The 27,305-nt window shown below is 38.4% G+C and overlaps 1 protein-coding gene across 5 annotated transcripts in view; it reads right to left on the bottom strand.

Annotated features, from left to right (window-relative positions):
* Window positions 1–25,702, bottom strand: part of ABCB4 (ATP binding cassette subfamily B member 4) — a 73,252-nt gene extending 47,550 nt beyond the window's left edge. For 4 of the 5 annotated variants that reach the window (XM_081080225.1, XM_081080227.1, XM_081080224.1 and 1 more), the window contains exons 1-12: window positions 25,519–25,702; window positions 25,271–25,353; window positions 21,266–21,320; window positions 17,952–18,102; window positions 11,657–11,714; window positions 10,411–10,602; window positions 9,146–9,317; window positions 7,317–7,441; window positions 4,610–4,781; window positions 2,413–2,526; window positions 1,255–1,365; window positions 907–1,032 (exon numbers count right to left, since the gene is read on the bottom strand). In XM_081080225.1, coding sequence (XP_080936351.1) covers window positions 907–1,032; window positions 1,255–1,365; window positions 2,413–2,526; window positions 4,610–4,781; window positions 7,317–7,441; window positions 9,146–9,317; window positions 10,411–10,602; window positions 11,657–11,714; window positions 17,952–18,102; window positions 21,266–21,320; window positions 25,271–25,347 — 1,353 coding nt within the window. In that variant the 5' untranslated portion in view covers window positions 25,348–25,353; window positions 25,519–25,702. The remainder of the gene's footprint in view (window positions 1–906; window positions 1,033–1,254; window positions 1,366–2,412; window positions 2,527–4,609; window positions 4,782–7,316; window positions 7,442–9,145; window positions 9,318–10,410; window positions 10,603–11,656; window positions 11,715–17,951; window positions 18,103–21,265; window positions 21,321–25,270; window positions 25,354–25,518) is intronic. The other variant, XM_081080228.1, reaches the window with a different exon arrangement.
* Window positions 25,703–27,305: the final 1,603 nt, after the last annotated feature.

Here is a 27,305-nt window from a genome sequence, read left to right as displayed (position 1 = left end):
AACTTGATGTCCCAAAGTTGGTACAGTTGAAGAAATGTGAATATATACTGTGGACTAGTATTGCATTAGTGTTAAATTACTGATTTTGATAATTGCTTTGTCATATAAGAGAATGTCCTTCTTAGAAAATATATTCTGAACTATGTAGGAGTCAAAGGGCCTGGTGTCCTTAACTTTCTCTCAAAGGTTCAGAAAAAAAAGTGTGTGTGTGTGTGTGTGTGTGTGTGTACAGAATACACACACACACACACACACACACACACACACACGAGGAGACAGAGAGGACAATAAAGCAAGTGGGCTGAAATATAAAAAAATAGTAAATTTGGGTGAAGCGAGTGTCTGAATTCCCTGCTTGCAACTTCTCTGTAAGTTTGAATTTATAACAAAATTTTTAAGAGGCAAAAATTATATATATACCCTAGGCTATTACTTTCCGCTTGTCCCCAGAAGTTTCTTAAGAGACTAACCCACTTTCCTCTTTAGCTATTCCAACATTTAAGAAAATTCAACTGTCTCTGATGAAATTAATTACTGTCATAAGATTTCTTGTGCCCCTGATTACCAGGTTGTCAACAATTTCGATATGGAATATTTCTGACCAAACCTAATAACTCCCTGAAAATAATCTCAGTGGTTTGAATGACTATTTTCCAGTGATTTAGTGATGATGGAAAGCTTAGTCGGAACAGAAAACAACATTGTCTAGTTTCTTTGGCTTTTATCATCTTGTATCTTTTTGTTAAACCAGCCGAAGGGTTTGAATGCATCATCCAGAGTCATTGTAATTCCACAGTCCTTTTACCAAAATTGTATTCACATGCAAATTTGTTACTAAAAAACAATTTCAAAGGGCTAATTGATACCCAGCTTCCCCCTTTGGAGAACTTGTTTCTTCCCACTTACCATACCCTCATCAGGGTCATAGAGCCTCTGAATGAGCTGGACTGTTGTGCTTTTCCCACAGCCGCTGTTCCCAACCAGAGCCACCGTCTGCCCGCTCTGAACCTTCAGGTTCAGACCCTTCAAGATCTGTGATGGCAAAGAGAGAAAAAGAACACACTTCACAAACAAAAATGTAAAAGGGGAGTGGTTTGATTTAATTTTAAATTTGAAAAAAAAGTATCAAGTAAGGGAATATAACCACCAAAGGAAAAAGCATATAAATATCAAAAGATTAGAGACTTCAGATTCTTTAAGATGATTAAACAATCAATCTGAGTGAGGAATTCCTATAAATACAACTTATAGTACCTTGACATTAGCTCGAGCTGGATAAGAAAAATGAACATCATTGAACTCCAGATTCCCTTTGATGTTGTCTGGTTTGTGTCCTCTCTCTGAAAAACTGTCAATTTTAGGATTCTAAATAAAACAAAATTCAATGACTATTCCATCACAGAACAAACAATTGCATTTTTAAGGAATATGATTCAACAAATCCCAAAAATAAGACCCGGAATGATGTAATCTCTCTCACATGTGACAGAACCCAAGGTAAAGATAGTGTGTATGTGTGTGTGTGTGTGTGTGTGTGTGTATGTTTAAGGAAATAATCATTCTCAGAAAACAGACATTTCCTCAAAAGAATATAAGGATATACTCATTGCATTTTGCAAAATATTTCACTAAGATTTTGGCATATCCTTATAAATATTTTAAATGGTCAGATATGCATGTTTACACAAGTATAATAACAAAAAAATACTATAATTGATATTTCAGCATTTAGTGAAAATTAGCGTATTCCTAAATAATAAATGTAATGGATTGGGTTGAGAAGACTGACTGAACAATTGGTTAGAGCAAATTATTTAGGAACAATGTAAATGTTCAATATATTCAGAAGCTGAGCAATTTTCTCATGACTTAGATCAATGAAACAGGCAGATCTGTATATACACAATGGCATACTTTCATATGTCAAAACTATTTTATTTATTTCGCTGCAGTCAGTACAACTTATTCAATTTAGTTGATTCAAAATCATATCAAACATGCAGTGATCAATTTTTTTTTGATGGTTGTGACCCACAGCAAAACATACTGTCAATTTTGGTCCTAACAGTAATTTTTCTACTCACTCATCCTGTATAGAAATCATGATATTCTCAGTCTGGCTACAAAATGAAAGAGAAAGAGAGAAAAACTAGGAAGACAAACATCTTAGCTCTGAACTCTACCAAGAACACTATTGCATATGTACTTTTCAAAAATGAGATCAATGTTATTATATTTTTTAAAGGGAAACTTTTAGAAATATTAATAAGAGGCATTTTGTTTCATTCCTTATTAAGAAGAGATTGTTAATTTAATATAATTAATTTTCACATGATATTTAACCTATAGTCAGATTTAATCCAAAGCCAAGCCCCAAAGACTTTTTCAGCATTAAAATAATAAATAACTCACATTATCTATAATATCAAAGATCACACATGCTGCTCCTCTTGCATTGGCAAAAGCATCAATACATGGAGCAGCCTGTCCAACACTGAAAGCTCCGATCAGGATTGAAAAAAAGACCTGAGCAAAAGAACAGGAGGAAAAGTTGTAAGTCCCATTCATATTATCTTAAATATGGTTTATTTGAAACACACTATACAAAAGATTGGGTTTAGGTTTACCCCTTATTATTATTTTTTTTCAAAGAGCAAAATTTACAAGGTTACTACAGCATTTCATTGCTCAAATGGATTTCTTCAACCTCAAAAATATTTTTTTGTCTAGCTTGCCAAACTATCTGTGGCTTTCTCCTGAACTTATACAGAATCGGAAAGATTTTCAAACCTATTTTTTTGACACTGAAGCTAATGCCACCACAGGGAAGCACTTTCCATCAGTATTATTATCAGTCCTATATGATTTTTCTCTAACTGCATTGAATTACACAGAATGTTCAAGATGAAACATGATAGATTTTGACCCAATGGAATTTTCCTTAAAAAGTACCATTTTATATACATATTTTGATATGACTTTTAATATAAAAAGTAACACTTCATATATTATAAATCACACCTGTGTGCACTGATTAATAATTCCTTTACACAATTATTCTGTACTATAACATGTAAAACTTAACACATTTCCCTTCATATGATTGTTCACCAGGAAAATACAATGATGCAGAAAAGGCAAGAACATAGCTTCAGGAATCCTGCTTGTTTCCATATTTAACTGAGGAAAACATAAGTGAAGAGAAATTACTCCTTTCTCTCTGGGCATAGTGAAGCTTCTATACATAGTTTGGCTTTTCTCAGAAGACAGTAGCAATAATACTTCACGTACCCAGAATTCAAATATCCCTCATATATCTATCCACTATCTGCAATACAGATAAGAACCAGTAAGATAGCAAAAAAGTCTCTACCCAAATAGATGTTATAAATTTAATGCACTAGAGGCTTTATGCATAGGGCGTTGCTGGGCTCCCTGCATCATGGATACCACTCTCCAGCTCTGCTGTGGACATGTCACTGTCCACATACTACAAACGAGGAGACCAGGCCAGAGAGGAGACACTCATTACAAAAGGTGAGTGGTAAAGTCAGGATTCAATCTCCCTTTTTCATTAAATTTAGCAAGCAAGGAAGTGAAGAAAGGTTGAGAGCTTCCAAACTGATAACCAGAGAGACCAAAATAAGAAGAAGAAGAAAAAAAAGACATAGCAATTATGAAACATCATCCAGCCAAATAGCCCTCAACTCCTCAATGCAGTCTGAAGATACTACTCTAGAAAACATTTTGAAGTGATTAATTTTCATAATGGTTCTAAGTCATCAGCAAAGGGCCAAATTGTGTTCATTATCTTCTGTTTAGAAAGATAAGGAAGTGCAGGTTTTAAAAAATTGCTATTTGAATGGTTATGTGTTGTTCTGATTGTCACTGACATGGAAAAAATGGTCTCAAAATATTGCTAGTTTATAAACAAGGTTATAAAATGCTATGCATAATACAATCCCACTTTTGAAAGGAAAAAACATGTGCATGTATAGAAAATGATCTGGAAGATATGTACCAAAAGTTATCATTAAATGTATATGGATTATTAGGCTACAAGTAATTCTAAGTAACTCCTAATTTTTTAAATATTGTACTCTAATCCTTTTTATAAATAGTATATTTTGTTTCCATAGTCATAAAATAAAGCTGTTTTCATTTTGAAAAACAAAAACAAACTAAAATAACTTTTCATCTTCTATTTCGGATAGCTGATGTTTTATATTATGTAAATTTAACATTCTCTCACACTATGACCTATCTAGAATAATCTTTACTTTCTTCTATAATGAAACTCAAGGGCAGAATGAGGATGGCTCCAATCCATATTTGTTCACTCATAAGTTCATTCAATTTTTATTTTCTTTTATACATTGTATACATTTTTAAATGTATAAACATGCTGTTTTCTTGCCCACACTCATAATTATGCCTTGTGTATTCGAGAAGGCCTACTCTGCCCACAGGACAGAGCAAAGATTCACCAAAAGGAAAGATACTACAATCATGGCTCATCCTTCAAAAAGGAGGAATATGAAAGTAAAGAAAAGGAAGATAGATAAACAATATTTTCAGATTCTTCATAAATATTAGGAAAAGTACTCACTGTCATTGCATTTCCAAGAGTATATTCTTTTGATATAACTAGAGTAGATCCATACCAGAAGGCCAGTGCATATGATCCATATATTAACAGGAAGGCAATGCCCATGGAAATGTTTGCTGAAATAGCTTTTTTAATTCCAATCTTTTTGGCATTTTCTAGATGTTTCTGATACCTACCAGAAAATGAGGGGGAAATGTTATAATAAGAAATCAATCCACAATCTGAGCCATATTAAACTCCTGTATAGTTAGAGGTTTAAGGAACAAAGTCATCAAAGTACGAAACTCCTGGGGAGACCCAGCTTTCAGGGAACTGAACCATTTTGGGATCAGCCAGAACTAGAACCAGCCAGAACTAGAATCTGGGCCTTCTCTTTACTGGCCTGGATCCACCTCCTTTGATCCTCACCAATACAACCAAAGTTCCTGTAGCTGTTCCAGAACTGAACTCTCACCCCTGGGATTTGGAAGAGCTTCATGGCCAGTATTACAAATCAAGGTCAAGGTAGAAGGAGAGAAACTAAGCCAATCAAGAATGGCACCAAAATGTTAATACTATTCAGGACTCTTAAAATAGTTAGATTCTTAACACAGTGCAGTTTCTCTTCTCTGGAGAAAAGAAAATCCTTTTACTATTGCCCTATGGGGTGAGGGACAGGAATTTTACATGGTCTTGTACTTAAGCGTGGGTCTTTGGTTTTTGTTTTTGTTTTTGCTTTGTTTCATTTTAGTTTTTTGTATTAGATTGACCTTCAACTGGTCAAGCCAGGATACAAGATTATAAAGTGGTCACTACTTGTGGGATATGGGTTCTTACTCAGTCTTTCTAGATTTTAGTTTCATCATCTGTAAAATGAAGTTAACCCCTACTTGCAAGATAATTGTGAGGCCGACAGACACTTATAGAAAGTCGCTAGTACAGCGCTGGCACATAGTTGGCAAAACCTGATAATGCCTTTTGCTATTATTATTGCTATTATTGTTTTAGAATTCAAGCTTTTTCTGAATATTGCTCATTCTACTTTCATATCTTTGAATAGTAATTAAAATTCATATTACTGGCTTCTAGGATTTGATACGAAGGTACAAATGTCTACAATGGTTCTGTTAAATTACCATGTTTTTTACATCAATTTAAATTAAATCTATCTTTCCACACTAGACACAGAGAGTGTGTAAAATTTAATTAGGCTCCCTAAATTCAGGAAAAAAATCCAATGGATACACAATGAGACGTTGGGAAAATACCACATAAAATAGATATTTCTGTTTCTAACATAAAACAAACAACATCCTTTTTTTTTTCCGTTTAACCAAATGAGATGTTGATCATTTATCAGTTTGTAAAGAATGTATGCTGCCACCAAAAAGTTTGTCTTTTTAATTGAAGAACCCAACTCTTCAGTGTACTTTCCTCACTGTTGGGCTCTGCACTCATTTAGCAGAGCTGAGTCTCTGGGGGAGACAAAAAGCATGCCCGGCCCAGCACTAGGATTAGTCCCGGGCTGGGCCTCAAGGCGTTTGCAGGGAGATTTACATCGACCCCAATGTGATGCAAGGCTCCGGTGACAGTGGTGGACATGCTGTAATTACCTTCGCTTAGGCGGCTTGCTTACTGCAGCTAATGGAGCGGCACTGATTACACTCACATCCTGAGGTCCAAGGGAGGGTTAGTGTGGTCTGTGTGGGCTATTGTGTACAGGAAGCAGCAGTAAGAGAGAAAAAGGGAGAAGTTAGAGAACCAGGCACATGGAGGTTTTGAAGAGGGCTTAAGGAAGAGAAAAATGGAAAATGAAATGGAGGAAATCAGGAAAACTTTGGTTTTCATGCGGGAGAATTTCCAAGAGTTTCTATTTCAAAGAGGTGTCAGGATCAGGAGTTCCATAGAATGGCAAAAGAAAATACTTCACACAGAATAATACTTTGACTATATTAGGGATGTTATTATTTTAAGTAAACTGGTTGGGGACGTTTATGTAAAGTGGAAGGAGTAGGCTTTACCAATGGGCTTTGTTCTGGCATTTAGATTTTTGTGTATCAGGTTTCTTTAGAGCAGTGGTACTTGACTTGGGACCTGAGGTCAAGGAACTTGAATGGGGAAAAGATTACATACTTATTTTCACTAACTTCTGATTGAAATTTACCATTTCCTTTCATTATCAATGCAGGCAACAAACCTCTGTAGTATTAACAGTAACTCCGACTTTGTTGCCCATAGAAATCCCAGATCATTTTCACATCATGTTACAACTGATGCAAATATATTCAAATATCCTTTACCCACATCCCTACTTTGGAATTACAGTAGCTATGAGACCCATAGTTAGCTTTTATAATTTAATACGTTAACATAAGAGACATGTATTTGCTGTATCACAATTTAAAAATATTTTGGTAATTGAACTTCAATATTATTGGTTTTCTTGGCAATCCAATGGATTTTGTTTTATGCGTGTGAAATCATTATTCTAAGAAGGAAGTCCACAGGCCTCATCAGACTGCCAAAGGAGTCCATGAAACATAAAGGGTAAGAACCCTTTGTGTTAAAGTCTGACATTGAACTCTAGCCATCAGTATAGGGTGCCTATCTTTTCTAGGGGAGCTTTTAATAGTAGGAAAAGGAAAAGAGTGAACACATATCACAAAAGAATGAGCAACAAAATGTAAAAGTGGGTTCTTTGAACCAGTGGACAAAGAACGTTCCTGACCTTTCCAGCTCTTTGTCCTGGCCCCCAAAAGCTATCACGGTCCGGATGGCCCCCAGAGCCTCTTCTGCCACAGCGCCAGCTTTCGCATATGCTGCTAGTTCTTTGTCACTAAATGCTGAGAGTATCTGGACAGAAGAGAAACATTCATGACTTTTATATGAGGAGAAAATTTAAAAGACAGTCTGGTCAACCCTTAAAGTTACTTTTTCCCCCAAAATTCTGTCCTTTACCAAATATTGAAATCATGAAGCAAACAACACTCACTGTACCAGATCCAATGGCTCCTTCTACCCCCACACAGCCTAGATCTCATCGACCCTCATGGTATGCCTGTCCCCCCAACAGTAGTCAAGAAAAGGAAAGCTACACATAACTCTCTAAAAAGCATTTTTGGGAACTGTTCGAGTTCCACATCTATGAGGTGTGACAATTAAGTTCGCGAACTTGTTGCAATGATGTTGCTAACCTTTTTTTGATACCAGAGGGATTATTCATTATGAATTTGTACCAACTGGACAAACAGTTACCCAAGTTTACCATTTGGAAGTGCTGAAAAAGACTGCGTGAAAAAGTTAGAGAACTTGAACTTTTCACCAGCAATTCATGGCTCTTGCATCACAACAATGCCCCAGCTCACATGGCACTGTCTGTGAGGGAGTTTTTAGCCAGTAAACAAATAACTGTATTGGAACACCCTTCTTATTCACCTGATCTGACCCCCAATGATTTCTTTCTTTACCCGAAGATAAAGGAAATGTTGAAAGGAAGACATTTTGATGACATTCATTACATCAAGGGTAATACGACGACAGCTCTGATGGCCATTCCAGAAAAAGAGTTCCAAAATTGCTTTGAAAGGTGGTCTAGGTACTCGCATCAGTGCACAGTTTCCCAAGGGAAACTTGAAAAGGGATTTTCTAAGATGAGTTTGCGAACTTAATTGTCTGACCTTGTACTATGATGTGTTTTTTTTCTAATTGCAAAATAAACTAAAATAAAACCATACTGCTTTGAAAGGATTCCCTATCCTTTCCTCTATTGTGTCACGATTTTTAATTCCTATGAAAATAATACTTGCAGAGCTACTCCTGGACATTCTACTAAGTAATAAGATGGCTAAATAAGATATTGCAGGAGAAAGGTAAAGGAAGGGTCAAAATAAAAGAGATACAAGTAGTTTACTAAGTAAATCATCAACCCCAGAATGAGCAAAAATTGCCAGTAAAATTTGTCAACTCTGTGGCGTTGGCTGAAGTAGAACAGGTTATGTGTATTTTGTTGTAAGGCAAAATTGGCGGAGTGCCACTTAACTGTCAAGGTGACAAGTAAAAATAAACAGAACAAATCCAAACTTTAATTTTTTTACATTCATACAGTCGTTTGGAGGAATATTATATTTTAAAATTGTTTTTCCTTAAATAAGGACATAACCGTAGATATAATTTAAACGGCTACACCCGAAGATTTACCCAAAGAAATAATAACAGTGCAAAAATGTAACATTTTGAAACACATTAAAAATAAACTTCCTTATTAAAGTACCATATTAGCAACATGCTTCTAAATGTGGCTTCAACTGACATTTAACACAGATCGGCACCACTACAAGTACCAGAATCCTGCATATTAAACATAACTTGAGGGGTGGCTGGTTAGCTCAGTTGGTTAGAATGTGGTGCTAATAACACTAAGGTTGCCGGTTCGATCCCCACATGGGCCACTGTGAGCTGTGCCCTCTTAAAAACAACAGTGACGACAACAACAACAATGAAACACATAACTTTGGATGCATGGGTTCCCAAACAAGAAAATGCCCAGGTTTCACACACCTTTGCCCAAACAGCTGCAGAGAGTCCCAGGATAGGGCTGATGGCCATTATCACAAGGGTGAGCTTCCATCCTCTGATGAACCCCACTATGAATCCTGCAAAAAACGTGGCTACTGCTTGAAAGAACATTCCAACCTTGTCACCAATTCCTTCACTGATTTTGGAGATGTCACTAAAAAAGATCACACCTAATTGGTTACAGGCAGGAGATCTTCAGTTAGAAAGGTGAAGCAGACATCTAACAAACACATTGACAGGTAAAACTTATTCACACTACTGTAAGCCTTTTTCAGAGTCTTAGCCTCTTGACTGATATTTTTCCCCACCTAAATACAGTACAAAGGAAGAAATTCAGGATTAGTTCATGCTCCTAAGAAGTTAATATCATTAAAGTTGATACTATTAAATTCGTTAATCCTAGTAGAGAAGCATTAACATTTTCAACATGAGTCAACTTGTTTAAAAGCAGAAGTTAGGAAGGGCATTACAATGGTAATAGGGAAGAGCTCTTTGCTTCTACTTGCCCTGTTCTCAATCCACTGTATTCTCAATACAGCAGCCAATGTGATCATTTGAAACTGGAAGTCTGAATGGTTACTCTTCAATCAAAAACATGCAATGGCTGCCCATTTCACTAAGAGTGAGTGCTGAAGTCCTTCCGAGGCCAACCAGGTCCTAAATGCCTTGATCTTTCCTTTATTTTCACCTCATTTGCTCACTACACTCTTACCGGGATCTCCAGTAAGAAAAAGTTTGTCATCTATCTCCCCCTGCTGGAATGTAAGCAACAAGAGGACAGAGAGCTCAGTCTTGGTCACTGGTGTATCCCGGACATCTAGAATAGTGCTTGGCACATAGTAAGCTCTCAAATATTTGTGGAATAAGTGAAGCCAACAGTTACAAAGACAAGTCTCTTTGTCAATTCGTTCATTCATTCATTCATTCATTCAACCACTTTAATTGAGTAAACACCTGTTAGGCCCTGTGATAAACTTCATGAGAGATAAACAAGTATGTAAGATGTGAGAGCTCAGTCCTCAAATAAACCTATGGTATAAACGAAGAGAAAAACTAACAGATAAGTGAAATACATGGTGGCATAGGCTGTAAGTGCTAGAAATGGCTGTCAGATCGTCTATTTCCAATACGTATCATATGCTAAATGTAGTAACTTTTTTTCGCTTAAAATATTCCCATGACACATTTTCACATAGTCAGTGGTTAATTTCTTCTTTATGAAAGTATGACATTAAGAATATACTTACTCTGTTAGCCGTGTATTGAGTTCAGTGGTGTCGTTGATGTCAAACCAGCCTAGTTCTTGTCGTAGAATAGCATGAAAAAACTCTTTCCTAATTTTCCTAATCTGTCGGCCGGCTGCCAAAGTCCAAAATGAAACTTGTATATAGGCAGCAACGAGAACTCCAGCACCTAATCCTGAGTAATAATATGCATATCTGGAAAACAGTTAGAAAGTTTCTTTTAAATAATGTCCCTTTATTCATATCTTTCAGGAGTAATTTTCAGAATTGGGAATTAATAAATTTACTGAATTTATCACAAAGATTATGTAGGATATTATAACAAACACAAATTAAATTTTTTTCTCTTAAATTACAAGAGGACAATAGCAAATCTATTTACTTGATTATCAGCCAAAGAAAACAGATAAATTTTTGTGGGTAACTGCAAAAAAAGTAGTGGTGTTAATGAATCTTTTAAAAACTGACATTGACAATTAATAGATACAATTTTATTCTTCTTTCATAATTAATATCCTAGAACTGCATAGCTTTTACTGAAAATTTTTACTACTATTGACATATTGCAAATATAGGAATACAAAGACTGAGCACGTGAAATGGTTCTGAGTGTAAGTTTTCTCATATTGTTTACACATAGAACTAAAAAAATACATCTATTTGGCAGAATTTGAAAATCTTTTTAAATAGTATGCTAAAATATCATGAATTCAAATTAATTTGGAATAAAGGCTTAACTGTATTAGAGGAAAGTTAGTATCTTTAAAAATAATAAATCCCTTTTCAATGCTTTCAAATAAATTTTTCATATAATTTTACAAACATTTTCTAGATAGAACCCTTTCAGCATACAAATAGTTACTCATTTATATCAGCAACATTAATTTATAAATAAACATACAAACATTATGTTACAGGCTTTTGAGATTTCTATTAATAAGGCTAATAGAGGAGGGGGAATGCCATAAATGACATTATGGAACCAGCTGGCAAAATTGGATTACAGATGGTAGTGTAGATCATAGTATTGTATCAATATTAAATTTACTGAAGTTGATAACTGTATTGTGGTTATGAAGAGAATATCCTATTCTGAGGAACCACACTGAAGTATTTGTGAGTAAAGGGCCATCTGTATGCAACTTACTTTAAATGGCAAGGTTAGGGGGGTGGTATAAATCGTAACAATGGGTTAAAGAGCAAAACAAAAGGTAAAGAGTATATATATATATATATATTAGCCAATTACCTAGTCATTTCTTCTTCCAGAATTCTGCCTGGATTTAACATTGACAATGTAAAATTCACTAAAAATAAAAACAAAACAAAACAAAAATAAGACATTTTTGAAAGGTTGAACTACTAATAGATATTGCCAGGTTTTGAAAACCTTTTGTCTCTATTCTTTTCACTTTTCAAGTGTACTCTTGTCACTTTCTTCAAGTAAAGAGCCCAATGGTTTAGGTGCAGGATATCTAGGGTCCCCATGGGGGAAGATAAGCCTCCCAGGTTCTTCCCCCATCCCGGTGCTGCGGTGCTTTCAGCCAAGCAGCTTCCTAAGGCAGCAGAGAGGAGCTACAGAAGGCAGAGGAGGAAAACAGAAATGGTCCAAACAGAAAACACATGATTTAAGGGACACTTTTTGTCTTAGTGGCTGGAAGCACTTTATTTTACTATACGTGTGTTTTCCCTTATATGCTTCCATATGACCTAAGCACTAGAAAGGCTGAAATACATCCACTGTAAAGAAAGAAAACTTAAAGACAAGGAAGAAAACTGAGTGTCTCAAAGACAAGCCAGTGGATTGTCCTGTATTCCATGTCTTGTTTACTAGCAAAACTGTATTCTGGTAGTTTTAAAGCAGCATTAATTAGAAGGAAATATACTGCCCATTAGTTTGAGCTAATTTGATAAAAATGTCAGTGTGCCTCTCCTGGTTTTCATAACTAGCATTTACTAAGCATTTATTTTATGCCAGGCTCTGTTCTGAACACTTGACGAGATCTGACAATTACGTTCACGAAATTCTTGCAATGATGTTGCTCACCTTTTTTTTGATATCAGAGGGATTATTCATTATGAATTTGTACCAACTGGAAAAACAGTTAACCAAGTTGACTATTTGGAAGTGCTGAAAAGGCTGCATGAAAAAGTTAGACGACCTGAACTTTTCACAAACAATTCATGGCTCTTGCATCATGACAATGCACCAGCTCACACGGCACTGTCTGTGAGGGAGTTTTTAGCCAGTAAACAAATAACTGCATTGGAACACCCTCCCTACTCACCTGATCTGGCCCCCAATGACTTCTTTCTTTACCCGAAGATAAAGGAAATATTGAAAGGAAGACATTTTGATGACATTCAGGACATCAAGGGTAATATGACAACAGCTCTGATGGCCATTCCAGAAAAAGAGTTCCAAAATTGCTTTGAAGGGTGGACTAGGCACTGGCTTTGGTGCATAGCTTCCCAAGGGGAGTACTTCGAATGTGACTGTAGTGATATTCAGCAATGAGTTATGTAGCACTTTCTCTAGGATGAGTTCGTGAACTTAATTGTCAGAACTTGTACGTGGAGTAATTCATTTAATTTTCACAACAACCCTATGAGGTAGGATTGTTTCAGAAATCTCCATTTTACAGACGAGGAAATTGAGGAGCAGAGAGATAAAGTAACTTACTCAAAATAGGCTGAGGGTCCTAACACTATACTATACCGATTGATTCATGTGGTAATGACTTTTCACTTTTTGAAAACACAAAGTGAAAAAATAAAAAGGAAATAGTTCATATACTGCAGTCACAAAATAATAGGATAAAATATTGCCACAGCATTGTTGAGACAACATACCAAGGTATTTCCCTTTTATCATGATGCTAGGAGAGAAACTAATCTATCTTTGTTCCTTTATCATGTATAAATAACCCAGAGGTCATGTTTCCTGAGTGCTCTGTATCCTCCTTACTTCTTCCAAAGGGAGGTAAAGTTGAAATTTATTTAAAACTTAAAGTATTGTCAGGATCAATTACCAGGTATAATTTTTCCCTCAGGAGTGTAACTTCTACTGATGTTCCCAGTAAAGTGTTTTTGCTTATTAATCTAGCTCTTTGTTGGTTATCAGGTCCTTGAGGAATCATACCCTATTTTCCTTCTGTTCTTATCAGTTCAGTTTTGTGTGCTCATTTCCTTCCTGAGTTCTTAAATATGCATCTTTGCTTTGCCAAATTGGAACTGTGCTGCTGGAATTAGAGGCAGATAAGCTATCCTAAAGCTGTGGTATTTGTAGGAATCATTGTTCAAAACCTTGGGAAACTTCCGGTTATATGTGTACAGGGCTAGTTTTTTCCTTGAACTTAGAAATCAGGTGAAATCTTAAATGAGTTTTACTCTCCTCCAACACGTACCTCAAACTTTCAAATTTTCTCAAGGAGGATATTGTAATTCAGATTAATACTCCCTCCTAGGAAATAAGAATTTATGCGCATCCCAAATTTGACCTGCTCCTTTCTCAGAGTCCCAGGCCAAGAATGGCAATCTAGTTCTTGGTCAGGAGCTCCAGAACCCTCAGGAAAGCAAGAGTTTCTGCTGCCTGGGGACAAAGGTGAGATAAATGTTTGTTGATGTGTTCCCAGAAGTTATGGGATTCTAGATCTGGAATTCTAAATTTCAAAATCTCATGGGATTCTAGATCTGGAAAGGGTGGAGACCTGGTCTTCTCAGATGCTTCCTATTATGCTTCAGTCAATTTCATAAACAATCTCCAAATAGTTGTCTGGTTTGGGGGTTCTCAATGCTATCTGCCTCTGATAATCACATGGGAAACTTGAAAAAAATACAGACGCCCAGGCTCCACCCAAGACCGTAAGTTAGAACCTTGGACTGAGTCTAGAGATAATATTTCTAAGAATACCCCCACTTGATTCAAATGTGTCAAGCTGCAGAACTCATGCTCTCATCCACCTGAATGCCTCCCATAACAAGAAAATGGGGGATTCTTGAACCTGCCTGTTTATTTTAGAGCTCTCTCTATAGGATTCATCCATTTTATCGATAAAGAAACAGAATTTTAGAGTGGTTGTTTCATTTCCATATTCTTACAGCTAGTTTTCCCTAACATTTACTGGTAATTTACTATGATCCATACATTCTACATAAATCATTCCATTTAATTCTATCAGTAAGTCCATGATTACCTTTTAAAGATCAGAACAGTACGAGTTATAGAGGTTAAAAGTAACTTTCACTCATACAGCTAGTGAGTAAAGGGCCTAAATAATAACTCTATACCTTAAAGATTACTTAGAGAGACATAACACAGGGTGTCCTGGCTGTCAATTTTGAGTCCCAAAGTAAATCAATGTCTGCCTTCCTCAATTCTGCTGAAGACTCCTTTTGTCATATGGAAATATTCAGCATAAAACAAAGAGCTAGTATTTCTCCAGGCAGGTTAGGCAGTATGGACAGTTAATTAAGGTAACAAGGGGCTCAGGGAAAATGCCTTTTCCTCTCAACCTCAAGGCAATGCAAGGACAAGCAAGGTATATCCATTTCTCTATAGAATATCCTAGATTATTACAGTTACATAGACTTGGCATAAAATATATCAAGTTCATGATACTCTGCAGAAAAACTGTTTCCTCTGACTCTGTCCTTAAGGTTTTGGATGCAGAATGTTTTATGCATAGTTTCTGCACAACTGAGTCATTGTGAGGGAATGACCTTGTCATGGAGTGGCTTTATTCTGTTGACAAGGACAGGCTCTGTTCATAATAAATCATTGTCAGACCCTCTTGTAATTTAAACCATTTTTTCTTCTAACATTCCCTTCTCATTTGGCTCCTATTAAGTCTAGCTGTCCAAGAATCCAACAATTCTGAAGAACAGACTCTAAATAAACATCATCTCTATGAGATGAGCCTTCCAGCTCAGCCAAGTACAGCTAACTCCTCCGTCTTTTCTCAACCTCCATGATCATTGCTAAACTCTGCAACTCTAAACATATCAATGAGCTCTCTAGATGCAGAGTGAGTATGTCATTTACAGGTTTTGTTTCCTCCAAAGAGGTATGCGATTAATACTTTTACAAACCAAAAAAGAGCGGACATTGGAAATTAATAACATTAGAGGGACTTCCCATTCCAAATCCCCCAAGATAGCCAATAGGCCTAATGACAAATGTGGCTATAGAAAACCAAGGGTCATATAACTTGGAGGCTACTGAAACTAAGTTAGCAACTCTGGTGACTTTAGTACTCCAGCAAACACAGGTTTATAAGTGACTTGCTCATGCCATTCCCCCAAGAGACACTGAATGTGGCCCAGGGCACAGCACATGATACCTATCTGCCATGTCCAGCTTCAGAGCAATTCAGTTGCATAATTAGAAACAACTTAAAAAGAAGCTGGTATTCTAAAAACAAGACATAAAAATGATACAAGTGCTAACTTATCAGTGATTAGTATGTTGCATTGTTTTAATCTGATTTTTTTTAAAGTTTAGTGGTGATGATAAAATACACATAAACATAAAATTTACCATTTTAATCATTTTTAAATGTATAGTTCAGTAGTGTTAAGAATAGTATATTTACATTGTTGTACAACCAATCTCCAAAACTTTTTCATGTTCCAAAACTGAAACTCTATGCATTAAACTACTCTCCATTTCCTCCTCCCCTCAGTTCCTGGTAACCACTATTGTATTTTCTGTTTCTATGAATTGGACTACTCTAGATAATTCATACAAGTGGAATCATACAGCATTTGTCTTTTTGTGACTGGCTTATTTCACGTAGCATAACGTCCTCAAGGTTCACACATGCTGTAGCATGTGTCAGGATTTCCTTCCTTTTTTAAGGATGAATAATATTCCATTGTATAATATACCACATTTTGTTTACCCATTTATCTGGTAATCTGATTTTTTTAAACACTGAATTGAAACCGATTTTTGATGAATGTGTCTGAATACGAGTATCATCCTACTTTATGTGTATAAAAAAATTAACGCATAATAGATCTGTAGATCTTCTAAAAGTAAAAAGAAAACAAATAGAAAATTCTTACTCTTCATTTACTTAAAGACTTTTTAAACTATCCTATATTACTCCAATTTTATTTTTGTGGTGTTTATGTTAAAGTTTTGGTCACTGGTTAAACATGAGTAACCCATTTCAAACTTTCCCAAACACTTTGTTTTAAAAGAGAATGCACAATTATTTACATTGGCTGTATAATGTATTTATATGGTCACGAGCATGGTTTGGATGGCAGAAAGACCTGGATTTGAATTCTGTCCTAACACTCACCAACTATGTAACTTTGGACAAGTTATTTATCCTCTCCAAGCCTCAGTTTCCTTATATGTCAGAGGATAATATTACCTACTGTGTAGGATTGTTCTTGTGAGGGTTAAGTGAAAGAGGACCTAGTAGATAAGAAATACAATGAAATATTACTGTTATTTTTGTTATTTTTCTTATAAAGAGGTTCTTCTCAGAGTCAATAGTAATTGAGAATAAATAAACTTTTTGTACCTTTTTTTCTATTCAAAGGACACTTTTGAATTCTAAAAGGCATTTATGTTTATCAATTTTCATGTAAACAGATCCTATTGTATAAATTATGAAATCGTATTCTCTCAGGTAATTGCACTTCAGTGCTACAATGCTGACAAAATATGTACTTCTCAGTCAGTGAATACTGAAAACTCTTACTGAATATTATCTAAACGTTAGGGTCTACTTTTTCTCAAGTTTTCTGCTATGAAAGCTGCATTGGTATTTTTTATTGGTATTGTTTCTTTATATTTCACCATTTGTGTACCAACAAAGGGCCACTCAATCTTCTCTCCAGTTTAGTGCCCACAAGATGTCTGGGGAGGAAGTAAGCCTCAGGCTTGGTAGATAGAAAGCATGCAACTCCTCCTTTCTCTGTGGAATTTGGCCACAGCTCCTCTTTAGATGGCATTAGCTTATGGGACTCCCTGGCTCTTCAGTAACTATAGTCCTTTGGGTGCATTTCAAAGAGCATCATTCTCATATTGAATCCATTCATCTTTGGTAAAGTGTTATATCAAGTTCCAAAAATTAGAGACACGAAATGGCTATGACTTTAACAAAAAGGGTGGGGAGAGAAAAAAAGAAAACCAGAAACAGATCTACAAGCTGAGCCCAGCTAAGAAGCACTGGCATGCTAACTGGCATATGTTGAAATTCACCAGTAATCACTGCATAGATACACTGTTACAGTTTCACTGTTACAGTTTCACTGTCCTCAAGTAGAGAGACTTCCCTTCTTTATTTAGAGGCAAAGCGTTCTGTATGTTTCCTCACCCTGGCAAACAGCATACACCTATTTCTTGAAATTTAAATGAGTATTTGAGGAATTATCTGAGAATTTTACAATTTCTTCTGTGATATCCGGAGTCACACAGGTGTCTACATCACTAAACAAGTACATGACAAATAGCAAAATCAGTTTCTAATCTTTTACTGGTGAAAGGAGTACTGTGCATTAACAAAAAGTAGAGAAATGCTTACCTGGAAAAGAGAAGTTTCCAGCAGTAATAACAAATCTGTCAGTCATCTCTCCAAATACTATCATCATGAGGGGGAGACCTGATCCGTGAGCAATGGCCATGATTGTGCCCAGGGACATAAATAATTTATCCTGCCAATCAGAGTACCGAAACTGAAAAAGGGGGAAACAAAATAATACTTATATTACCTTGTGGGAAAGAATTTCTCTTTTTCACAATTATATGTTCTTTGATCTTCATGTAAGGTCAATACATTGGTAATAGTTGCAAATAAACGTATTAGGGAAGAAAAAGAATTTTGATCTAAAACATTGACAGATTAACTTCATGATTCTACTTATTTTGTATTCTGTGAAGAAATCAGTATGACTCTGTTTAATCAGTATCTTATTTGATTGAATGATTGCAATATAATCAGACAGGATAAAGATTTTGTTCTACTAAGAAACATTGTTTGATCTTGCAGAGCTCCTGAGGTAGTAAATTAAGAACTGCTAGGAGTTGAGGTGGCCAGTTTGCTCAGTGGTTAGAGCGCAGTGCTCATAACACCAAGGAAGCTGGTTCGATTCCCACATGGGCCAGTGAGCTGAGCCCTCCACAATTAGATTGAAAAACAACGACTTGACATGGAGCTGATGGGTCCTGGAAAAACACACTGTTCCTCAATATTCCCCAATTAAAAATAACAACAACAATAACAGCTAGGAGTAGACATTATGTACACACACACATATCACATCCTTTAAAATGACATTCAGAATATTTCAGAGGGAGAATGACAAATAGAGGAGAAACAGACCCTATAAGCTTTGAGGCTAAGATCATCTTACAAGGTTTTAAAAGGCAGCCCAGTAGGGAAGTGTAACAAACATTATGGAGTGCCTATCTGTACTTCAGGGAAGTTCTGCTCATGAAGACGATGGTGGTTGCAGGATCTTAAAGGACAGCGGGCTTTAGCTGAAGATGAACTGGGGAATGCAGAGGAAATGGGGGATGTTTAGGTTTAGAACAGCAAGGTGACTAGAAATAGCACAAACTGCCCAAGTAACTTCACACAGTGGAATTCCTGAAGTGCTCAGTACAAAGTGTGGGAGATGACCTTACACAGAGATAGAAAAGGCCTCGTGGGCCACACCAGGGATCTTGGCCTTATCTTAGTACTATCCATGTAAAATGTACTTAGTATTGTCACTTAGAGGGGGACACCAGCTGTCACAGTGAAGTACACAACACCCAAGAATCCAAGAACTAAGTAGCCGACCAGCGTCATAATACTACAGAGACTTTTCCCTCACGGTCTTTTTAGTCCTCTCCAATGTCTCACTTTTTCTCCCCATTCTGACTGACTGTTCTATGGCTCTCTCTGTGTTCTTCTTTCCTCTTCTTCCAGACTACATCTTAGTTATCTTATTTTTTCATTTCTATACCTTCCCCTCTGTTTCGTGCATCTCGCCCCTCTTTTTTACCTTTCCCCTCTACCTGTTTTCTTCACCCCATCTCAACCCCCTTTTGGGGACAAGGAACAGGCATCAGGAGAATGGGTGATGAGTCAGACCTGACAGCGTGGGGTCCCTGAGAGCTCAAGCTGAGTCAGACATGGTCAATATGCCAGGTCAGGCTGAGGTCAGACACACATGGTGGGTAGGGAGGGATGTGTGCAAACTGTCCTCAGAGAATTCCAGAAGTTCAGCATGAGAAGGGCAAATTCCACCATCAAACACACAGGGCAAGCACGAGTGCCAAAAAAGACACAGGGTCAGAAGCCAGGTGGAGCCTGGAATGAAATAAGGGGAGCAGGTAAAGTCAAGAACATATGGTGAACCCTCCTTAGAATTGCTATAAAAGGGACTGGTGTCCCCAACGTTCAATTTAGTGGCTCCTGGGGATGGGAAATAGAGCAGTAGGGTCTCTCAGCTATGGATACAAGTTTAGGACCAGGCCATCATGTAATGTTCTCTTTACAGAACATTTACATGAAATCGAGGAACATTTTAAATTCTTTTCAAACTACTTAAATAAAATTTTATTGTCTCTAAGCTTAAATTTAAAATTACATGAATTTCACAGAAACATCCTAAGTAAAGCTAGATTTATTTTCAGTGACTTTCAACAAAACAATGCATTTCTAACTTTCATTAGAGTACAGTTTTATAAATGTCTAATCACTATGGTGTACACCTGAAACTAATATAACATTGTATGTCAACTATAACTGAAAAATAAAAAAGAGAGGAATAGGAAACAACAACAACAAAAAAAGAGTACAGTTTTCTCCTGAACCTCTTTCAGGACAAAAAAAAAAAATCTACTTGGAGTCTGAAAAAAATTACAGTTAAATTTAATTTAAATTTAACTTTTAAATTCAAATGAAATTTTCCATGCTTTTATTTTAAGGTTTGTGGTATTTTATTTTCTGGAGGAGGCAATTTAAAATCTGTGCATTAAAACCATATTTAGTTTTATAATTTATTCTCTAAAACACTAAATTAAAGAAAACAAACCCTTATTGAGACTTTTAAACAAAAACATCAGAAGAATAAGGGAGAAGGGAATGAATAGGGGCTTTGTAGTGATATGAGAAATCTGCAGCGATATTCGAGACCTAGGATATTTTGGTGTCGTTTTGCCCATTGACTTAAGTTGAAGATTTCAGCTGACATACCACTCAATACCAACTTCTTTGCTGTTGAATAATGGCTATCATAGTTTGAAACACATCATACTTACCAAAAGCAGGCAAGCACTTTCTTGGGCCCCCTCTCTGAGACATATTACAAATGAAAAACAGATAAAATTTCTTTCGAAAATATGTTAGTTTGTCTTGTGCAAGCTGAAAGTCCCTGAGAACATATACTAAGTCCCTAATCGTTCCTCTATATTTAATCAATTCTCCTGGAAGCCAAATGTGAATACAGATTTCGTAACTGTTTTAAAACTTCTATAGTTAACAATCACTTTCTTTACACGCAAGCTTATTTTAAGCTAAATATGTGGAGTTTTTGTGAAACAAATGGAGAGATGCACTTTTCTGAAATTGGTTATTTGTCTGAGGCTACAAACACAAGTCGTATTTTCAATTTCCTTGTACACCAGTTAGCTCTGCTCCATTTCATAGCCAGCCTACCCCTACCTCTTTTATCATCCACCTTGAGAATGTGGACCATGGCTACAATGAACCAACCTAAGACAGTACAGCAGAGAAAATCTATCACCGTGTGTAAACAATCTTAAAGTACTGGCTGTATAACTATTGATTCAAGACAGCAAATTTGAATGAAGGAAAGAATTATTCACATTTATTATTTCACAGCTTACCAAAGTTAATGGTCCAATCAAATTCACTTTCTTCATCTTTTTCTTCTCTGGGTTGCTGTGAAAAATATAATTGTTTGAATTTGAAGGTATTACAAAATGTCTCCCAGTCAATATTAATTTAAGTGGTTATCATATTCAACTATTATAATATTTTCATTCAAGGTCAGACAATTAAGTTCGCGAACTCATCCTAGAAAAAGTGTTACATACCTCATTGCTGAATATCACTATGGTCACCTTCTAAATACTCCCCTTGGGTAGCTATGCACTGACACCAGCGCCTAGTCCACCCTTCAGAGCAATTTTGGAACTCTTTATCTGGAATGGCCATCAGAGCTGTTGTATTCCCCTTGACGTCCTGAATGTCATGAAAACGTATTCCTTTCAACATTTCCTTTATCTTTGGGTAGAGAAAGAAGTCACTGGGGGCTAGATCAGGTGAGTAGGGAGGGTGTTCCAATACAGTTTTTTTTTTCCTGGCTGAAAAATCCCTCAGAGACAGTGCTGTGTGAGCTGGTGCATTGTCAAGGTGCAAGAGCCATGAATTGTGGGTGAAAAGTTCAGGTCATCTAACTTTTTCATGTAGCCTTTTCAGCACTTCCAAATGGTAAACTTGGTTAACTGTTTGTTCAATTGTTACAAATTCATAATGAATAATCCCTCTGGTATCAGAAAAGGTTAGCAACATTGTTGAAACAAGTTCTCGAACTTAATTGTCAGACCTCGTATATAAAACAGCAATGTCCACAAGCTGTCAAAATTATCCTGTTTAACAAATACTGCAAGGCAATGACCGAGTAACTGAGGTAACTGTCCAAGGTACTACAAGGATATTTGGATAAATGAAACGGTCACCTGTCTCACAGAGCTCACACACAGAGGGAAGATGAACATGTTAATAATGCCTCCCAAATCAGTTACAGTCCCCCCTTATCCACGGTTTCACTTTCCACTGTTTCAGTCACCCGCAGTCAACTGTGGTCTGAAAATATTACATAGAAAATTCCAGAAATAAGCAATTCGTAAGTTTTTAATTGCGTGCCGTTCTGAATATTGTGATGCAATCTCACACTGCATCCCATCCAGGACATGAATCATCCCTTTGTCCAGCATATCTACACTATAGGTGCTACCCACCTGTTAGTCACTTAGCAGCTGTCTCAGTTATCCGACCGACAGTCATAGCATCACGTGCTTATGTTCATGTCACCCTTAATTTATTTAATAATGGCCCCAAAGCACAAGAGTCCTGATGCTGACATTTTGTACATGCCAAAGAGAAACCATAAAGTGCTTTCTTTAAGTGAAAAGGTAAAAATTCTCGACTTAATAAGGCAATTTACCATCTCACATTCTCACAAGAAGAGGAAAGGTGAGCACTGTACAATAAGATATTTTGACCGAGAAAAAGAAAAAGAGAACATTCACATAACTTTTATTATAGTATATTATTATAATTATTCTATTTTATTATTAGTTATGGTTGTTAACCTCCTACTGTGCCCATTTTATAAATTAAATTTGATCATAAGTATTTATGTATAGGGAAAAAACATAGTATATGTATGGTTCTGTACTATTTGAGGTTACAGGGGGGTCTTGGAACAGATTCCCCATGGATAAGGGAGTGGGAGAGGAAACACTGTAAATTCTTCTTTTGCTAAAAAGATACATATTGATTTAAAAATAGTAAAGGCCACTCTTCTGAAGGATTATGAGGAGTGGTGTCAGGAAATCCTGTTTGCTCTACATTGAAAATACATCTAGAATTCAACCATTGCTCACCCTTTCATTGTTATCCCAATAGTCCAGGAGAACTCCCGCCTAGTCTCCCTACTTCCATTTATGCCCACTTTAGTCTGTCCTCAACACAACTGCTAGAGTAATCATTTAAAAACTCAAGTTATATCATGCTACTTCTCTGCTCAAGGGCCTACAATCATTTCCATTTCTCTCAGAATAAAAGCCAAAATCTTACATTGGCCTTGGGGGCCCTACAGGATCTGTTTCCTTGTTGCCTCTCTGACCACTCTTCTCACTTCCATGCCTGCTCGCTCTGCTCCAGCCACCCTGACCTCTCTGTTCTTCTGTGAACACACTAAACATTTTTCCATTGCAGGGTGTTTACATTGTCAGTTATCTCTGCCAGGAATGCTCTCCCTTCAGATACCCACACAGCTCTCTCCTCTCATTTCTTTCATATCTGAGTTCAAATATTGCCTTCTCAATAAGACCTACCTTAACCATCCTATTTAAAATTGCAAACTACTTACTCCTTACACTCTTAACTTCCTTTGCCTTGATTAATGTTTTTTCCATAGCATTCATTACCCTCTAACATTTGAGTAGTTTACTTATTTAGTATGTGTACTATTTATGTCTGTCTGCCATACAAAAACTCCAGGAGGGCAGACATTCTTTTCTTATTTTAGCTTAAATTTCCAGGTAGGTGATAAAGTTTTACTCATAAAACTTGATTTTAAATTATTTAGAATATTTGCAAAAATGAAAGAACAAAAAATCTGTCACCAAATATGTCAAAACAATGTGCCACAGGCAATAGCAGCAGGATTGGAGTAAGCATACAACCAACTCTCCGTTTGTTCCCAGTAACTGAAGTGAGTCTCATTTCCTTTGAACATATAAGCTTTGGTCTGCTTTTTATAAAAAACTTAGTCTCATTACATTTAATTCCATAATCTTACAGCCTTAACGTATTCTTAACATACTGTATTTCTCTTTTGAAATGTTTTCTTCTTTCCAACACAGGCTGGGAGCTCCACTTTTGAGAACTTCCTTAGGTTCTGGAGTGTTACTGCCTTTTTTGCAGGGATAGCTCCTTTGTACACTTATCAAATGCTCAGCAGGGCAATAAATAGCCTTCCTCCTGAAAATGCCATCTATTTATAGCTTCACAGTCAATCCCAGCTGATGAATACCACATCTTCCTGGTACAAATACTACCATCCATCAGTTTTCCAATTCTATACCGCACACTAAATGTTCTATGAATGAGAGCCATAGTATTTGGAAAGAACAGAGCAATATCACTGTATGAATAAGTTAACAGACTAAAAGAATGGTTCGGTTTAATCATCAGATAGGCATATTTCAGTTGGCTAACCAGGCCCCTTGCAGCTTGAGGACACACTGGAGAACTTGATAAATTTGTCCCCCTGCGTGATCACTTGATGACACAGGTCAATTAGTTCTGGATGGCCTGGTATGAACTCAGAGACCATAACAGCCTCATAAACTATTTGAGGCTAAAGGCGAAAATGATTCACTATTCCCACAGTGAAAGAGGAAACAAAGACACCACACTATTGACGGGTCACTTCTGCTCTTACGAAGGCCTGTGCCTTCGCAAGGGCCCCCGGAAACCAAAGAGCCACCGCGGGGAGAAAGACGCGCAAGCGAAGGAAGCGCTGATGTTTCCCCCTTGCATTTGAACATAAACTGATTCGGAAGCGCAGGGTGCGGAAGAATGAGGGTGCCCTAGGGCCCCCTCTGCACAGCACCGCGGAGAGAGGAGAAACACGGCCCCGGCCAGGCGCTGGGAGGAGGGGGAGGGAGGAAGACCAGGAGGAAGAGGAATAAGGAGGGGAAGGAGGGAGTTTTTGCTTCTCTACCCTTGTTCTAAAAGCACAACCATCAGCAGATGTCTGATGCTCTATCAGTATGAAAAGTCATATGATGTGTATGAAAGTTATTTGTAAAAGTTTTGCGTTATATAAGGCAGGGAATGTTATACAACACAGATATTCATCGAGTCACCCCGCACAAAGGGAAGCGAGCACTCCCAAAGACGGCCTCTTGTTTCCCCAGCCTGTTGCTAAAGGAGCCTCGGCAACCTTCCTTGAGCAAGGTCAGAACCAAGACCCTCCAAAGCAGCTCCAAAACAAAGGCCAAAGGCATCAGACAGATTTTTCTCCGCGTCTTTCCGAGGCCTAATTTGGCCCCGCGGCTTCGCATGTAACGGAAACGAGGTGCCTGGCGATGTACCTGCCGTTCAGTCCAAAATCACCCTCTGCGCTCGCGGGCCGCCCGACAGTTCCGTTCCTTCCCGCCTCAAGATCCATCTCAGCCTAGGGAGAAAGCACAGCGTCAGGTCCGAGCGCACCTGCCCCCGCCCGGGGAGAACGCGCAGCCCGGCAGGGCCGCCCGAGGGGCCCGGGCGCGGGCGGAGGTCCCCTGTCCCCACCGCGCGCCCCCCGTCCCGCGCTTTCCCGGCGCTCGGGGTCCTCCCTCACCTCGGACCTCGGACGTCTGTGGCCCAGCCGCTGGGAGCGCCGGGCGCTGCGACCCAGGGGCCTGGACTTTGCTCGCGCGGCCTCGCCCCCGCCCCCCGCGCGCGTCGGGCCCCAGCGACGCCTCCCGCAGCCGCCAGGGCGAAGGCCCCGGCCGGCAGGAGCAGCTCCCGCGGCCCGCCGCGCTGGCTCTGGGGCCCGGCGCGGGCCCGGGGCCCGGAAGGCCGCCCTCGCCGGAGGGGGCGCCCGGCACGGCCACCGCCCACCCGGGCGAGGCGCCAGCCCGGGCCCGGCAGCGCCGGCTGTGGGCGATAAGCCCGCGATCAGCCTGGTGACACGGGTGCTCGGAGAGATTCGCCTGCGGGCCACCCGAGCCTCCAAAAGTGACTGTCACGCTTCCTCGGCGCTCAGTTGTCTTTGCAACCCCCTGCGGTGGGCCGTTTTTTGGAGGCTCGACAATCCAGAGAGCACGAGACTCGATTCCCGCTTCTGCATCCCCAGGTCTGGTCCCGGTGGCACCGAACCCAACGAGCTGCAGGGACAAATGCTATGGTCCGTGGAGAAGAGGAACGCTGTCAGTGCCCTCTTAATACTTAGACAGACCTTTAGGGCTAACGGGACGTTAGAGATCGCCTGAGTCAAATCCCGCGTTTTTCTACAAGATGCCCAGAGACCTTATGAAGTCCTGCCTCGGGCTGCAGCAGCAGGACCAGAGTCCGGCCTCCAGGGCCCTCCCCTGGCTCCTTGCTCTGATCTTAGACTTCTCCCTGTATTAAATAGTCTCTAAACCTAGCGCCCACTTGGGTCTCCTGTACAATTTTCTTATCCCTTCTGATTAATTTCTCTGCAGGCTTTGGAAAAGGAAGGGTCTCAACCCAGGAGCAATTAGTTGCCAAGCAGAGCATGGTCTAAGAGGAGGTGGTGTTGGGCAGACGCTGGTATGAATCTTAACCTCTGCCATTTCCTAGCTCTCTGGCCTTGCTCAGTTTGATTCTTGATTCAGTCTCTGAAACCATAAAACAGCAGTGTTATTAGATTAGACGTAATGTGGATAAAGTGCCCAGCACATAGGAGGCACTGCAATTACACTTAAAAGATCTGAAGAGGCTATTGAGGAAAGGCTGGAATAGGAGCCAGCGGTTCTGCCATTCTTAAATGTGCCTCTTATCTCCATCTGCTCCGCCCGTTGTTACCTTGAGCTAGGCAGAACTGGACTTGAAGACTCTACTGGGAGTTGATTGAAACTATGGCATGTTCTGGAATTATGTGATAGAAATCAATTTACCTAAGTATTTTTCCTCAAAATGTTTTTCTCCTTATCCAGTCTACCATAACCATGAGGATTCTCCTCTTCAAACAATCAGGATTCCTCCTCTTCACAAGTCTAACCGGTGGTCGGATCACTATTTGAAGATACTCTGGGACTAAAGCAATTGGAATTGTTTAATTTGAAAGAAAGCTGGGTGATGACTGGAGGACATTGTAAAACTCAGTATCCTATAGGGAGATGACAGCCTTTGCAGCCATCTCCCCCAAAATAAATCTTGGGGGCGAAAAAAGGCACATACGTGAGTGAGGAAGTAGGAAGCTTCTGAACTCAAAACAAACACGAACAAAAAGCACCCAGGAATAAGACGTGTTTGCCTGTCTTTCTGAGTCAGTTCACAAAGCTGTCCCTGTAAGAAGTGCTCTGAGGGCACAACTAAGCGTATCATGCAAGACGGTGCTTGTGGAGACAGGAGTCATGCCTACGTGACGGTGTGTGTTTCCCAGTGTTAGAGCCAATTCCA

Source organism: Rhinolophus hipposideros (genome assembly GCF_964194185.1).
Source record: "Rhinolophus hipposideros genome assembly, chromosome: 18".
In the NCBI taxonomy this organism is placed as follows: domain Eukaryota; kingdom Metazoa; phylum Chordata; class Mammalia; order Chiroptera; family Rhinolophidae; genus Rhinolophus; species Rhinolophus hipposideros.
This window is presented reverse-complemented; position numbering and strand designations above follow the sequence as displayed.